At 45.7% G+C, this 15,950-nt stretch overlaps 1 protein-coding gene across 3 annotated transcripts in view; it reads right to left on the bottom strand.

The window, feature by feature from the left end:
- The window catches only part of USP19 (ubiquitin specific peptidase 19), a 34,291-nt gene that overhangs the window by 13,111 nt on the left and 5,230 nt on the right, over positions 1–15,950 (bottom strand). For 2 of the 3 annotated variants that reach the window (XM_075286522.1, XM_075286524.1), the window contains exons 2-20: positions 15,241–15,518; positions 11,147–11,275; positions 10,827–10,963; positions 10,174–10,617; positions 7,796–8,129; positions 6,197–6,353; positions 6,035–6,106; positions 5,835–5,950; positions 5,498–5,712; positions 5,176–5,365; positions 4,932–5,065; positions 4,591–4,749; positions 4,264–4,374; positions 2,832–2,942; positions 2,600–2,701; positions 1,681–1,821; positions 1,338–1,456; positions 819–956; positions 46–407 (exon numbers count right to left, since the gene is read on the bottom strand). In XM_075286522.1, coding sequence (XP_075142623.1) covers positions 46–407; positions 819–956; positions 1,338–1,456; positions 1,681–1,821; positions 2,600–2,701; positions 2,832–2,942; positions 4,264–4,374; positions 4,591–4,749; positions 4,932–5,065; positions 5,176–5,365; positions 5,498–5,712; positions 5,835–5,950; positions 6,035–6,106; positions 6,197–6,353; positions 7,796–8,129; positions 10,174–10,617; positions 10,827–10,963; positions 11,147–11,275; positions 15,241–15,382 — 3,313 coding nt within the window. In that variant the 5' untranslated portion in view covers positions 15,383–15,518. The remainder of the gene's footprint in view (positions 1–45; positions 408–818; positions 957–1,337; positions 1,457–1,680; positions 1,822–2,599; positions 2,702–2,831; positions 2,943–4,263; positions 4,375–4,590; positions 4,750–4,931; positions 5,066–5,175; positions 5,366–5,497; positions 5,713–5,834; positions 5,951–6,034; positions 6,107–6,196; positions 6,354–7,795; positions 8,130–10,173; positions 10,618–10,826; positions 10,964–11,146; positions 11,276–15,240; positions 15,519–15,950) is intronic. The other variant, XM_075286523.1, reaches the window with a different exon arrangement.

The raw sequence follows: 15,950 nt of genomic DNA, 5'->3' as shown, positions 1-15,950 counted from the left end.
CTGAGATTTTTTTTAGTTTATATAATTTAATTTCATAAGAGATACCTTCAGGCTTGACAGATTTTTCATAAGACGTTTCTTTCTCGCCCCCTGTATCAAACTCCCGTAAGGTGTCTGAAGATTGCTCCGAGAAACCAGAGTCTGTGCTGAGCAGCGAGTGCCGCTCGGCACAGGTCTTTCCCTGCGTGTTGGAGTCTCCCAGCTCTGGTTGTAGTGAGTGACACTGAGAAGGTCCGAGGGGCGGCTGTGCCGAATGAGAGTCTCTGACGTCCTCCACACCTTCTTCTAAATAGGTGGAGCTGGGCTGGGACGGGAAATCCGGCTTCTCTGGGCTTAGTGGTTGTGGAGGCTGCTCGGGGGACGTCCTTCCGGGAATAAAGGGAGGCTGGAAAACGTTCACGGAATACCTACAGGAAAAACCAAGCCACATAGCAGAATTATCAATGGATTGTATTACATATGAGTGGGGGAGATGTGCAACAAACTGTGGTTTATAGGGGTCTACATGGTCATTATTTGCCCTCCTAAATCCATTGGCCTGGGCCAGTACCACCACATGAACAATTGTATGGCAATTGGCGTATATAAGAGCTACAGGTCACAAAGTGGTTCATATAATCCATCAATGAGAACACCAGATGATACAAGATGGAGATCTATGGCCGTCACCAGATGCAGGCATGGATTCTTGCTATGTAACAACGTAGACAATTATCACAGGAGAATCTGCTCTACGGACAGGACAGTAAGCGATCCACAGCACAGATATGCTTTCTGCAGGTTTAGGAAGACTCACATGACTATGATGTGACACTTACCTTGCATAACCCTCCAACAACTGAGCGAGGCGGGCGTAAGTCATCCGTGACTCGGGGACACTAATTAAGAAGGGATATCCGATGTTTTCAGGTCGGCAGGCTACTTTGTGTTCAGGCCAGTGTGTTTTCTGGCAAACCCTGAGGAGCAGGAGGAGAAGAGATGTACTTAGAGAAAAAGAGCAAACATGCAAAGAAACTAAAATGACTAGAACAACCCTATACACCAACCCCAGGCATATGTGACAAATCGTGTATCAAACAGCATCAGTAACGTCTTTGATTTCTTAAAGGGGTTGTCTTAGACTGTTATATTGAGCTCAGGCCAGTGACATCACATGCTTTGGTCACATGGCCAGTACCATTCAAATCAATAAGTCTGAGTTGCAATACCAAGCACAACCACTATATAATGCTTGGCAAGAACCAAAGAGGTCGCAGCAATCACTGTAATCCCTGAATACCCTTTTAACCGTCACCTATATAATAACAGCCTACATGAACATGACTGGATATACTCACTGGTTGCAATATCCGGCCCGATAGCACCTTGTACATCGCTTTAACTTCTCCTCTTCAGAAAGCTGCTTCTTCTGACAAGCTGAGCATTTGGTAATTGGGATGCTTGGTACCTGGGGACGCTGGGAGGACAGGGACACAAGACATTACTTTACAGAGGGAATGCAAGGACATGCAACTCCATGACAGAGATTAATATTTTACACAGGCACGGTCACTTCGGCTCATTCGCCTCCTAGACTCTTAAGATCTTGAAGAAGAAGGGGCCATAGTGCAGATTTTTCTCATGCAGTCCCTTCACTGCACAGAAAGGGCAGACATTCAGAGTTAACACTGAACACATTACCTGCTGGACTTGTAGCACAACTACATGTTCCTTGGCGAGCTCAGGGGACAAAACCTCAAAGCAAAATAACTGGTCGGAGGGGGAGACCGAATCCACAGAACACGAGGGGTTAAACATGCGGTTAAAACGGTTCTTCACCACCTGCAAGAAAACCAAGATCCAAAAATATGTAAAGAAACTGAAATCAACTCGGCCACTTAAGAAACGGGGCAAGAAACCTTCCACACCATCTTCTGTAAAACTACAACTCCCAGCGGACTCCATTCACTTCTTGAGTTCCAGTTCAAGCTGGAGGAGTTATATTAAAATGGACACAACCGCCCATGCCTATTGTCCATGGCCTGTGCCTGACATTACAGCATTGATATGAATGGGTCAAGCTGCAATTCCAGACATCGCCCATGGACAAGGGGGCGCTGTTTCAAGATGAAAATGACCATGTTTTTATAGAACATGGGAAGAATATGAAAATCTGACTTCCATGATGTAATTAGGATGTCAGTGCCTCAAGTATGCACACCAATAGAGGGCGCTGAGTCATACATCACTTTTAGGCTAAGTCCCCACATTGCAGATGATGTCACTAGGTCTGGAAAGTGGAAGCGGCACTTCCCCAAGTGCTGATCAGTGACGGTGCTGGGTGTGAGACCTAGCCTAAGGATACATCAGTGCTATTACAGTGACACTGTTTTACTAGTAGGTCTATCCAGACCCAGCAACCACGTGACCAGTCAGAACAGAATCACAGCCCGTAATGGCCAAACAGGGAAATTATTTCTCTCTCTTCTTGGCACTGCAGTAAGTTTTATCCTGAGTGTCAAAGTATTTACAGCCAACAATAAAAGATGTCATCTGCCCATTGTCAGCAACAAACATCATGGAAAAAGTCACACTGGCGCTGTATCATGGCTATTCGTACCTCTGCTAGCTTCAGATTTTCAGTTTTCACTCGGACGCTCTGAGAGATGGACTCCAGGACGTCGGCGGCGCTAGAGTTCTCCTTACCAATACTGACCAAGAACTACGGGGGAGAGGTTGTGTTTTAGGAAACAGGACAGGTACAGACGGTGCATAGAAAGATGATATACTGTATATTCCCATACAAGGTATTACCAATCACTTAGAGCACCAGGACACATAGATAATCTCACCTTTATAGGCTTCTTATGAGGTTCTTTTGCAAAATAATACACAGTGAGAACCTTCTGCTTCTGGGGTAGGGGAACCGGTAAATACAGGAAGGGATCAAAGGTAATAGAAACCTGCAAGACAGAAACATAATGCGGAAATAGCAAGATTACAGATGAGCGGAAGGCCAGGGCTGTACAATAGACAGGAAGACCGCCAGTGTATGAGTATGTGTGTAAATGACAACATGTGGTGCCCTGGAAAAATATGAAGATACAGCTTGTCCCCCTAATATCACCAAGCAGCTTTTCTTTCCACCCATATCTTTCAGATGCATTGTTAGCAAGAATCCCTCTAAGCCTCAGTATATCTTCCTGGTAATCTAGGATAGTGAAAGGGTTAATGGTGTCTTAGAGTCAGCATCTCTGCTGATGTGGAGAAGTGAATGGGTTAATGTCAGTATACCGGGTGGTCTAGGCAGGGAACGTGTTAATCTCTATACGTCTGGGACATTTAGGGGGTTAACTTCAGTATCCCAGGTGGTCTAGGGCACCAAAGAGGTAATGGCAGAATCCATGGTGGTCTATGGTGGTGAAGAAGTAATGCCAGTATACCTGGTGGTCTAGGACCATGAAGGGGAGGTCAGACCCCCCAGTGATGAGAACAGATGCACTTCTATAGAACTACAGGGACTACAATCTCTGGCAGTCTCATGAGAGTGAATGGAACGCTTGTTAGCTTGTTTCCTGATCACTAGGTGACATGACGCTTCAGCACTGCCGTTCCATCACATCCAGCACCCAGGGGAATGTTCAGTCCATGGGCAAAATGTACACCGGCCCATCTACAGAACAACACACCCCTGAGATACCACAACCCAGACTCTCACCAATGTATGTGGATACAAGCATAAGTTCAATAATCCACCCCCTGAAAACACAGAGTTCTGTTTCGATATAGTGCAATAATATTTAGGCAAGATGTCTATGAGACGTTTCATTCCATCTGCCAGATCAGAATTTTCCAGCTGTGAATCCAAATACATTTCTGTGACACTAAAGCCAAGGAAAACTCTTCATGGAGAGCAAATACCATGAAAGAGGTCTGGGATAACTGAAACACTGCAACCAAATTAGGATAAGAAGGGTGGTGGTGGTGGGGGGTGTCTGACCTTAAGAATCACAACAACTAAAGGCACCACAGCATCAGCCGCATCCCCCTCCAAGTTCTTCCTGCATGTCAGCGCCCCCAGCCACCCATCTGTGCAGGGAACTGACGACTGCTCCATTCACTTGAATGGGGCCCTGCTATAGCTCCCTGTACAGTGAGTGGTTGGGGTGCAGCGGGACAATAGGATGTTGCGCTAAATCAGTGCATCGCTTTACTTCTCAGGTCACATCCTAGACCTATACCATCACTTTATAAAATGGGATTAACCCAATAATCTATTCTCACCTTAGCACAGACCGGACAAACCAACTTTGACTTGTACTGGCCCTGGAACAAGTCGACCACAAAGGAGTCATTCCTCATCTTATGCCTCAACCACGCTTCATCAGCAACTTCCTGTAGGAAAGGGAAAAAAATCAAATAAATACAGGACACAAGTGATGTGATGTTTACGGCTTACACTAAAGATATTCCCTCAATATCCAATCTTGGGCAACCCTTTTGCTGTAAACATCTCCTGACAATTCTCTACACCATTTGCTAATTTCGGATATTTTCCTCCAAAGCAAATATTTAAATAAGAAACACGCAGGTAAATGAGCCTTCCCGTACCTCATCCGGCCTTCCATCCGAGTCCACGGTCTCCGTGTATGGCTTATTCTGAATCCGGTTCAGATCTTCGTGAAGCCCGTCCAGCAGGAAGGCCATGAACTCCTGGGCATCATGCTGCGCGTAACCGGTGAACTGGCTGGCTTTGCTAGCAACAATGGCCTGGGAAAATGTATATATATTAGACATGATGCTTGTCATCTTGAATGTATAAGAGGGGATTGGATGTTAGGGCAAAAAAAAAAAGTGCCTGTTCATAAAATGATGGCATACTGGAATATCCTTGCGCTATGCCACCACTATAGAAGAAGGCTCTTTAATACGTTGTCCTTGGCTATACCCACCTTTAGTTTTGATGGCTGGAAGGCGTGATGGGTTCCTTTCCAGAGAGCCCTTAACAAGACCGCAAAACTGACGGCAAGACGCCCTCCGGTCCCCAAGGGGTTGTTGCAATTGATCTCAGACTCAAATGAATGATCTTTAGGAGATGGAAACCCGAAAAAGACAAGATTAAGAACAGAACAGAGGATGACAAGAAGGAATCCTCCTATATTTATGGGACTAGGACGTTGGATTTGAGCTGCTAACCTTGGAAGTAATCCCTCAGCTCCCTTGTGTTAGACAAGGACTGGATGACGCTGTTCATGAAGCAGGTGTTCCCCAGGTTGACCAGGCCGGTAAAGCCCGGCAGACATACTCTCTTCTCCTCCTCCTCCTGGGCGCTGTCACTGCTCATTGCGCTGTGAGTCATGGGGGGCACCATGCACGTCGGCTTAGGCTACAACCAACAAAAACACAAACAATAAAAGTTAGGGCAAGAGGAAGGGTACATATGTACGGAATGTAAAAACGGTCACCAATGGCCGTCAGAACTGCAAAACGATACATTGCGGAAACCGGAGATACCCACCGAAGTCATGAGCGGTTCTGGTTTTACAGGGACATGATCAGCCGCTGCCCTAGATGACACTTTATCCAGACTTGAATCCTCAGCTCGTGGCTTCTCCTTTTCCACGGCTCTGGGTTCTTCTTTGCTGGACAGCGAGTGCTGGTTACTTCCAGGCTGTGCTTTATCGAGAGGGGCAGGACTTGCGGGCATTGCCACCTTTGCACCACCCACTGCACCTTAAAAAGGGGGAAAGTAGGGCTTTGTTTAGCAGCTATGTGCGCCAGCATGTAATGAAAACACTACCCCCGCCCCAAATGCACAGAATAAAGGCATATACATAGCACAGTTATATACAGACCTTGTGTGGCCGGGGCCTCTAGACCTCCCCATCTCTGACACTGCTTCTTCTGAAGGGAGATATCAATGCGAACCCCTGTGAAGTTGTATTTGCACATATCTGGCTCAATAAGATTCCTACAAAGAGTCAAAGGGTCAGATGTGATCACAATGAAATGCACGAAAAACGGCATCCTATACCCAAAGACGATGACTTCTTACCGGAGCTTTACTTGCCACCGGAACACCGTATCAGGCCCACAACCGGGATGTAGACGAAGAAAATTTTGGTCTCTAGACATAGGGGGTAAAAATTGCAAAATAATTTACACTTTTACTTGAGCCTTTCAGTCATATAAGTCAAAGTACAATCCTGATCCTCACCGAGACTTAAAAATCAGCGTGAAATCCTGTTCCCGAAACAGCACGCGGGACGTCTGCTTACAGATCTCCTTCACATACACGTGTACAACCACCACGTCATTGCCCTTCTCATAATGGTCGTTCTTCACAAAGGTGAGGTTGACGTAAGGCTCTACATCTACAAGGCAGGGATAGAAGAAGAAACATTCTTTGTGAACCCCTCTGTTGTCTCCCGTGCACCCCTGCAGAATGTCCCCAGCTGTAGAGGTGCAGAAATTCTGACTTTTTCTGCAAAAACAGGTTCTGCTGCAGCAATGCACCTCTTCCTGTAAATTATATTAGCACCTTATAGGTGGTCTGTTTTAAGGTCATCGATCTTCTATTTCTTAGAATCCACAGCATAGTTTATCCTAGCTAATATACACAAGCACCACCCTCTGCAATCTGTAGGGTTCTTGGGTGCAGGTGCTTGTTCGTGTTCAGGAAGCCATGCGTGATAACAGGAAGTGCGGCCATATTGGCTGTCAGCAACCGATGTAAACCTGACACTTATTGCTGGAACATGCCGACAAAATGCCTGCCAGCTGTCAGCTGCTGAAAACCTAAAAGTGCTGGGAGAAGCCACGTGGGCCGCATCTACAGAGTGTGAATCAGCAGTTAACTATAACATACTACAATATCAGAACAATACAGCACACGACTACACCGCACAGCAGAGTCTGCGCTCATACGCTACTGCTACACCCTCCGCTTCTGTTACCTGTAGAGTGGAGTGGGAAATTGTTGCTGGAGAGACAAGACATGACGTCCAGGAATATGGCAGAGGTATGGATTAACCCCCAGAGCCAGTCACCATACAAGACCAGACGGACAGGATAAACAACCTGGAGATTAGCGTAGTAGTAGAGAGGGAGCAGAATCCTCCTCGCCGTCTTCAAGAGGACTACGAAGCCGGTAATATAATCTGGAAGGAGGATGACTGCTGGGGGCTGGGATAACGTAACCTTTCCTCATGAGCCAGGACGGGGGTATGAAGTGTGTCATGATGGCAGCCTGCAGCGCTGCACTATACAGGGGCGTCCGGATTAGATACAGTCATAGGCGGCTAAAACCTGAACACTGTCATCAATTCCATTCATATGGGGGACATAGGACCTTCCCGAATTTGCAACGGATAACCTATCCTAAATACAGCGCCTTAGGATGAAGCCCCTTTTATTCAGTGGGAGGCCGAGGTACGGAGGAAGAAAACAGTAAAGGGTACTCTGCCCTAAATCGGTTCTGCTAACCCAGGGGTAGGGAACCTTCGGCTCTCCAGCTGCTGTGAAACTACAACTCCCAGCATGCTCCATTCACTTCCATGGGAGTTCCCAGAACAGCAGAGCCAGTATGCATGCTGGGAGTTGTAGTTTTGCAACAGCTGGAGAGCCGTACGTTCCCTACCCCTGTGCTAACCCATGCAGGAATGGTGGGGGTCCCAAAGAATGGCCCCCACCAATTAAAGTGATGGGGTAGGCCATCATTTTGCAAGATCAGAAGATCCCTCTAAAATCTAAATGTGTTTGTTACAAGGTTGCATTTTTATTGCTACTCCATTCCAGTAACTTATCGGGTGCTTACCTTCTGATGCATCTTCCAAACTGTAATTTTCGGAAGAACTTTGTTTTCCAGCTGTGGGATCCAAACGGGCGACCTCCCCATGGGATGAATCTCCGGCCTGGGTCTTATCACCCAGCACAACGTGTGTTCTTGTAGGCTCATCTTGACAACCTGTAGCTTGTTCTAAAGATGGTTGAGACATCTCTTTCGATGGCATCAGCAGATCCAAAGTCAAGTCACCTGCCTGGCCAGACAGCGGATTACTAGAACATATGGGATGTATGGTTGGCGTGGTGGACTGGTGCAGCGCTCCATGTGTGGAAAGACAAGTCTTCTCTGTGTCAGCAAGAATAACCTGTAAGAAGAACCACGAAGATGACCAACATGGACATACAGAATAGTGAGCGCAGCTCTGGAGTATAATACAGGATAAGTAATGTATGTACACAGTGACTGCACCAGCAGAATAGTGAGCGCAGCTCTGGAGTATAATACAGGATAAGTAATGTAATGTATGTACACAGTGACTGTACCAGCAGAATAGTGAGCGCAGCTCTGGAGTATAATACAGGATAAGTAATGTAATGTATGTACACAGTGACTGCACCAGCAGGATAGTGAGCGCAGCTCTGGAGTATAATACAGGATAAGTAATGTAATGTATGTACACAGTGACTGCACCAGCAGAATAGTGAGCGCAGCTCTGGAGTATAATACAGGATAAGTAATGTAATGTATGTACACAGTGACTGCACCAGCAGAATAGTGAGCGCAGCTCTGGAGTATAATACAGGATAAGTAATGTAATGTATGTACACAGTGACTGTACCAGCAGAATAGTGAGCGCAGCTCTGGAATATAATACAGGATAAGTAATGTAATGTATGTACACAGTGACTGTACCAGCAGAATAGTGAGCGCAGCTCTGGAGTATAATACAGGATAAGTAATGTATGTACACAGTGACTGTACCAGCAGAATAGTGAGCACAGCTCTGGAGTATAATACAGGATAAGTAATGTATGTACACAGTGACTGCACCAGCAGAATAGTGAGCGCAGCTCTGGAGTATAATAAAGGATAAGTAATGTAATGTATGTACACAGTGACTGCACCAGCAGAATAGTGAGCGCAGCTCTGGAGTATAATTCAGGATAAGTAATGTAATGTATGTACACAGTGACTGTACCAGCAGAATAGTGAGCGCAGCTCTGCAGTATAATACAGGATAAGTAATGTATGTACACAGTGACTGCACCAGCAGAATAGTGAGCGCAGCTCTGGAGTATAATTCAGGATAAGTAATGTATGTACACAGTGACTGCACCAGCAGAATAGTGAGCGCAGCTCTGGAGTATAATAAAGGATAAGTAATGTAATGTATGTACACAGTGACTGCACCAGCAGAATAGTGAGCGCAGCTCTGGAGTATAATACAGGATAAGTAATGTAATGTATGTACACAGTGACTGCACCAGCAGAATAGTGAGCGCAGCTCTGCAGTATAATACAGGATAAGTAATGTAATGTATGTACACAGTGACTGTACCAGCAGAATAGTGAGCGCAGCTCTGGAGTATAATACAGGATAAGTAATGTAATGTATGTACACAGTGACTGTACCAGCAGAATAGTGAGCGCAGCTCTGGAGTATAATACAGGATAAGTAATGTATGTACACAGTGACTGTACCAGCAGAATAGTGAGCGCAGCTCTGGAGTATAATACAGGATAAATAATTTATGTACACAGTGACTGCACCAGCAGAATAGTGAGCGCAGCTCTGGAGTATAATACAGGATGTAACTCAGGATCAGTACAGGATAAGTAACAGAAGCATAAAGAATCCACTTTTTATATTTTGTCATGTGGTGAAGTCTGCAGTCTGTACCAAGAGTAGCGACACATTTAGGACCACAGAACTTCATGCTGGTCCCCAGAACTGGTATTTGCACACTCATATGGGTAGCCGCTCAGTCACAGACACCATGCCTCTCCTCCTCCTCCTTTCACATTGGCACGGACGGTTGCTATTCTTAGAATCCGCTCTACTCTACATTTGGTAACTTGAGCCAAGTCTCAGCCTACAGAGGTACAATTTTAGAAATAATCACCCAGTCCGGGCTCGCTTATCATTACCTTGCATTATCTCTAGTGATGTACAATGCCGACCTTCACGCTAGTTGTGTTTTACTAAATGGATTTATCCAACACTTCACTGCTAGAGCTGTAAATCGATGCAACCATTCTTAAAGGAAAAGCATCATATCATCTATGAGGATTACAAAAACAGTTTTTCTGGAAATCCCTTTAACACTGCTTGGTAGATTTCTGCACCAATCACAGCCGATAGCTGGGCGGGGGTCTCAGGCTGTCACTAAGTGACCCCATAATCTTACCTTTTCTCCTATGACATCTGAAGTCTCCACCTTGGGACTCGCAGGTTGTAGTGTCGCTGAGCAATCCTTGGCTTGTACTTGGTCAGTAACCTTGCTCTGCCCTTTGCCGCTCACACATTTCGGACATACCTCCTTGTTGCCGGTCTTCTGGTTCCTTGGACTGGCATCCCGTTTAGAGCCCGGCTTATGGGGTGAGCTTTTCTTCACCTGAGGGGTGGAGCTGGCAGCAGGCTTTCGGGTGAGGGGACTCCTTGCCCTCGGCTCTCCGGCTTCCGGTCCCTGTTTGACACTTCGGAGTTCCGGCTTAGTCTTTTTAACCTCTGCATTCCCAGTGGGTTGAGCTGGATTGGTATCGGATACTGTGGTCTTCACAGGGGCTTTCACCTTGCCATTTTCTTTCGCTGTGGCCGGCTTGGCCTGCTCCTTCACATCTTTCCTCTTCTTCTGTTCAGGAATATAGAAGAGGAATTATTAACCAAGATTCTGGGAACAGGTCATGCATATCTAAGGTGCAAAAACACGCTTTAAAGTAAAACTATTGACACCCCTTCCAGAGGCCACCTGGCAAACGTAAGGTGCACCAAAGCGAGATCCCTGCTGCCGTGCCCCGACCCAGGACAATCTCTAGGTGCTGGAGACAAGGCGGCGTTTACCTGGAGGCTCGGCCATTTATTCATTGGGATTTTCTTCTGTAGAATCAGTTGCAGGAAGTTCCCCTTCTCTTTATATTGGATTTTACTACAGGAGCCTTCGATTTCTTCATGGAAATGGCAATTCCACTGACCGCCCTCTATAGAAACAAAAGCAAATAAAACATGGCTGACACAAAGGGAAGCGTGGACAACCTAAGGACATGGCTTTCAATGTTCTCATCCACTTTCCTCTGCTGGAAACAGCAATGTAAGAAATAAGAAATGCAAAAACTTTCCCTGTGGTCGGCAGGGTGGGATGTGTGGCCTACTTCTATAGGTACCTGGGAAATTGATGACGCAGTCCGTATCGGTGAATTCCGCCTTCACCTCTTCCACATTTATGGCTCCCGGCCCTGGATTCAGTTTTACAATCACTTCCCCTGAATTCTGCTTCCAGTCGATCATCACGTCTGAAAAGAGAAAGAAAACATCACAAAGTGCAAAACCAGCTGAGTATATAAGAATAGCAAGAAAGGGCAAGAGACCGAGCCAAAATACTGCACAATGTGTAACTATTACCTCCTAGGAGCACAGATAGTACTGCCTGCATGTCATAGATACAGATAGTACTGCCTGCATGTCGTAGATACAGATAGTACTGCCTGCATGTCGTAGATACAGATAGTACTGCCTGCATGTCGTAGATACAGATAGTACTGCCTGCATGTCGTAGATACAGATAGTACTGCCTGCATGTCGTAGATACAGATAGTACTGCCTGCATGTCGTAGATACAGATAGTACTGCCTGCATGTCGTAGATACAGATAGTACTGCCTGCATGTCGTAGATACAGATAGTACTGCCTGCATGTCGTAGATACAGATAGTACTGCCTGCATGTCGTAGATACAGATAGTACTGCCTGCATGTCATAGATACAGATAGTACTGCCTGCATGTCATAGATACAGATAGTACTGCCTGTATGTAGTAGATACAGATAGGACTGCCTGCATGTCGTAGATACAGATAGTACTGCCTGCATGTCGTAGATACAGATAGTACTGCCTGCATGTCATAGATACAGATAGTACTGCCTGCATGTCATAGATACAGATAGTACTGCCTGTATGTAGTAGATACAGATAGGACTGCCTGCATGTCGTAGATACAGATAGTACTGCCTGAATGTCATAGATACAGATAGTACTGCCTCCTAGTCTTTCCACATAAAGGATGTAGGCCTAGATAGCACTGCCTTCATTATACTCGCTGGAAATCATATAGGTACAGATAGTACTGCCTTCATGTCCTTTCCTGTAGATTATGTAGGAACAGATAGGACTGCCTCCAAGTCTCTCCCTATGAAGGATCTATGTCCAGAAAGTGCTGCCTCTATACCATTCCAAATAGTGCAGACATAATGCTACAACAGTATGTGCACAGATAGTACTACCTCCCTGTCTCAGGCAAGTTGATGTTATCCTTACATTATTTACACCCCAAATAACCACTTGAAAACCCCCGGCTATAGCCCAGATACTAAACATAACACTCACATACAAAACAGGGCGACAGCGAAAATAGGGAAACCCATTACTGTGATGGCTGAATTGGGTACACTGCGAGAAGTCCCCAACTAAATGGTGTAAAATTAGAGTTTTATTGCACCCAACCGCAGCGTCTCCTATAATAGAGAGGCCACATGTCAGAGCTCAGCCAACTTCTCTAATCCTAGAACAATATTAAAGTTGTAGTAAGCCGGATGTTACCTCACTAGCAGAGGAGACAGAACCTGGCCGGAATGTGGATCTTCATTCAGGTACATGGTCCACTTGCCTGGTATCAGTTCATGTCCTTGTACTTATATACAGAGACTCTGCTCATGTGTTACTGCAATATCATTTATACAGCGCTCCTTAGAGACAACCTCAAGACACGTGCAAGTGTGCGGAGGAAACTCACTGCCATGGCAGCACCTTGTTCCCAAAGAGGTCAACTCCCATACAACACGAAGAGCAGTAATTAAAGGTAAATAATGTAATGTATGTACACAGTGACTGCACCAGCAGAATAGTGAGTGCAGCTCTGGGGTATAATACAGGATAAGTAATGTAATGTATGTACACAGTGACTGTACCAGCAGAATAGTGAGCGCAGCTCTGGAGTATAATACAGGATAAGTAATGTAATGTGACACAGTGACTGCACCAGCAGAATAGTGAGTGCAGCTCTGGAGTATAATACAGGATAAGTAATGTAATGTATGTACACAGTGACTGTACCAGCAGAATAGTGAGTGCAGCTCTGGGGTATAATACAGGATAAGTAATGTAATGTATGTACACAGTGACTGTACCAGCAGAATAGTGAGTGCAGCTCTGGGGTATAATACAGGATAAGTAATGTAATGTATGTACACAGTGACTGTACCAGCAGAATAGTGAGTGCAGCTCTGGAGTATAATACAGGATAAGTAATGTAATGTATGTACACAGTGACTGCACCAGCAGAATAGTGAGCGAAGCTCTGGAGTATAATACAGGATAAGTAATGTAATGTATGTACACAGTGACTGTACCAGCAGAATAGTGAGCGCAGCTCTGGAGTATAATACAGGATAAGTAATGTAATGTATGTACACAGTGACTGTACCAGCAGAATAGTGAGCGCAGCTCTGGAGTATAATACAGGATAAGTAATGTATGTATGTACACAGTGACTGTACCAGCAGAATAGTGAGCGCAGCTCTGGAGTATAATACAGGATAAGCAATGTAATGTATGTACACAGTGACTGTACCAGCAGAATAGTGAGCGCAGCTCTGGAGTATAATACAGGATAAGTAATGTAATATATGTACACTACACATGAATGTGACTACACATATTGTACATATTACAGCTTTATATGACAGCCATATCCTATATCTCAGGGCCGGACACAACACTTCCTACTCTCACTAGTAGAATCAGCCATCAGTTTTGTTCTTCTGCATTATCACCTCACTACTCAGCAGCTTATTACTTCCTTACAATTTTCTGGATTTTATAATATTTATTAGGAAATTATATATATTTCTATTGCTTTCTCATTTGCTTCAAACTAAACACTTGGGTCTATGTGGGGTAGAGAGCAGGTAATGACATGTGGGTGACAGCGCATTGCCGCAGGTAATTCCCAGGCTAATCGGAGACGCCGGCCATCTGTTATCATTATCACACCCAAGGTAAGATGAGCTCAGAGCACCATAATCCCCAGCATGGACAGGAGCAGACTCATCTTATTCTTCTGGTCATTTTCTTACCTATTATTGGTTATTGCAGCCAGTGGACACGGGGGTTTCCGGCTGCTTCTCGACCACAGGTCACGTGATCTGACACTGCCTTCAGCTTCCCTCTCCTCCACCTGGCGGAGTAACCAGGAGACAGAGCGACCCCGGAGGCTAAAGGCCACTTCAGATCACATGACCACGGGGGTCACAATGTGACCAGAACCCGCAGCTTGGGATAACTGAGTAAATGAATAGTCCCTGGACAAGCCCTGTAAGTTACCACCTTCGACACTGAATTCATTGACACTCATTTCAATGGGAGTCGCTGCATCGGCATCCCATTTTGGCTAGCTGTGCGCAGAGCTCACAAGGTTCCCACCGTGTGAATAGACCCTTATATTCATTTGCATTGTTTCAATTAAAAAAACAAAAACAAACATTTTTGTTCCCATGTGTGTCTGTTGTCTATGCTGGGGTAGGCTCTGGACAGAATCAGTCTCCTTCTCCCTCTGGCAGCTGACAACAAAATGTCTTCTTACAGAGGACCTTTCACCACCTACAGTTCATAGAATATCTTACTAGCTGCCCATAAAATTATTCCAGCACAATTGTATTTTTTTTTCCTGGGAGAAAAAGGACTTCGAATATTTAAAGTTGTTTTCGGAGACTATGACATTGAGCTCCATGTCCATTTCTCAGGCCAGTGACATCACGTCTATTGGTCACATGATCATGCAGCCCAGTACCTTTTAGATGACTGGGGCTAAGCTGCAATACCAAGCATGGCCACTAGATGATGAACGGCGCTGTGCTTGGTGATTAAAGAAGAAGCCACGACAATCATTTTCATCGTTTGGACAAACCCTTTGAGCTCAGCCTTTGTGTGCAAGTAAGATAAGCTCCTAGAAAGGAGTCTGGATTGGTTTACACCCCCCTTCCTTACTCTGATGGTCACATTAGGTCCAGAGGAGTGGTCAGGACACTTTGCACTGGCTCAGTTGCCAAAGTTATAGGGGTAAGGCTCCCAATTGGCGCCCCTAGAACAGCTGTCAGCAGACACATTCATGAACTTGGTGCATGTCCTATATTGAGGAAACATCCCCCAAAAACCACTGAGGTACCAGACATCGCCCACTGGAAGTAAACCACGCCACCACTGACCTTTCTTTGGCTCACCGCCAGACACCATCTTGCCTTCTTTGCTTTCCTGGTTGACTCGATCTTTCTGCTTCTTCTTATTGATGGCATCTTCGGTTCCTCGAGTCACCCTCCTCTGCCCCGTGCCCTCGGCAGGATGGGACATCTTCTGCCGCTTGGTGGAAACGAAGGGGCCCCCGGGGTCTGTAATGGTGTTTGGGTCAGGGGTTCGACGTTTTCTACCTGGGCCAGCTATCTTGGCGACTCTCTGTGGCTAAACTCTCCGTCAAGGAAGAAATAGTCTGAAAGAAGAAAGAGCAGGGTAAGAATTCGGCAGCGGAAATGTCATTTATATGGGATGTTACGGGACTTGGATCAATATGTGATTGGCGGATTCAAAGACCCCTGACCGACCACCGATCATCTGTTCAAAAGACCACGGCGTCTTCCTCGTGCCGATGTCATTACATCTAAATGGTCCATTAGTCAGAAGGTACAGTAGCAGCTCAGTCCCATTCAAGTTAATGGGACTGAGATGCAATACCTAACACAACCACTACTATACATGGCGCTGTGCTTAGTATTCAATAAAGAGGCCGCAGCGCTCACCTGAACACCATGGGCCTCATCATTCGGCTGATCGTGGGCGTCTCGCTCCCCACCAATCACATACTGATGACCTATCCTAAAAATAGGGTCTGAGACCACCTAAAACATGCAGACTGGTAGACTTC

The sequence above is a fragment of the Leptodactylus fuscus genome, chromosome 9 (assembly GCF_031893055.1).
Source record: "Leptodactylus fuscus isolate aLepFus1 chromosome 9, aLepFus1.hap2, whole genome shotgun sequence".
Lineage (NCBI taxonomy): Eukaryota > Metazoa > Chordata > Amphibia > Anura > Leptodactylidae > Leptodactylus > Leptodactylus fuscus.
Note: the sequence above shows the minus strand (reverse complement) of the source record. Positions and strands in the feature narration are given on the sequence as shown.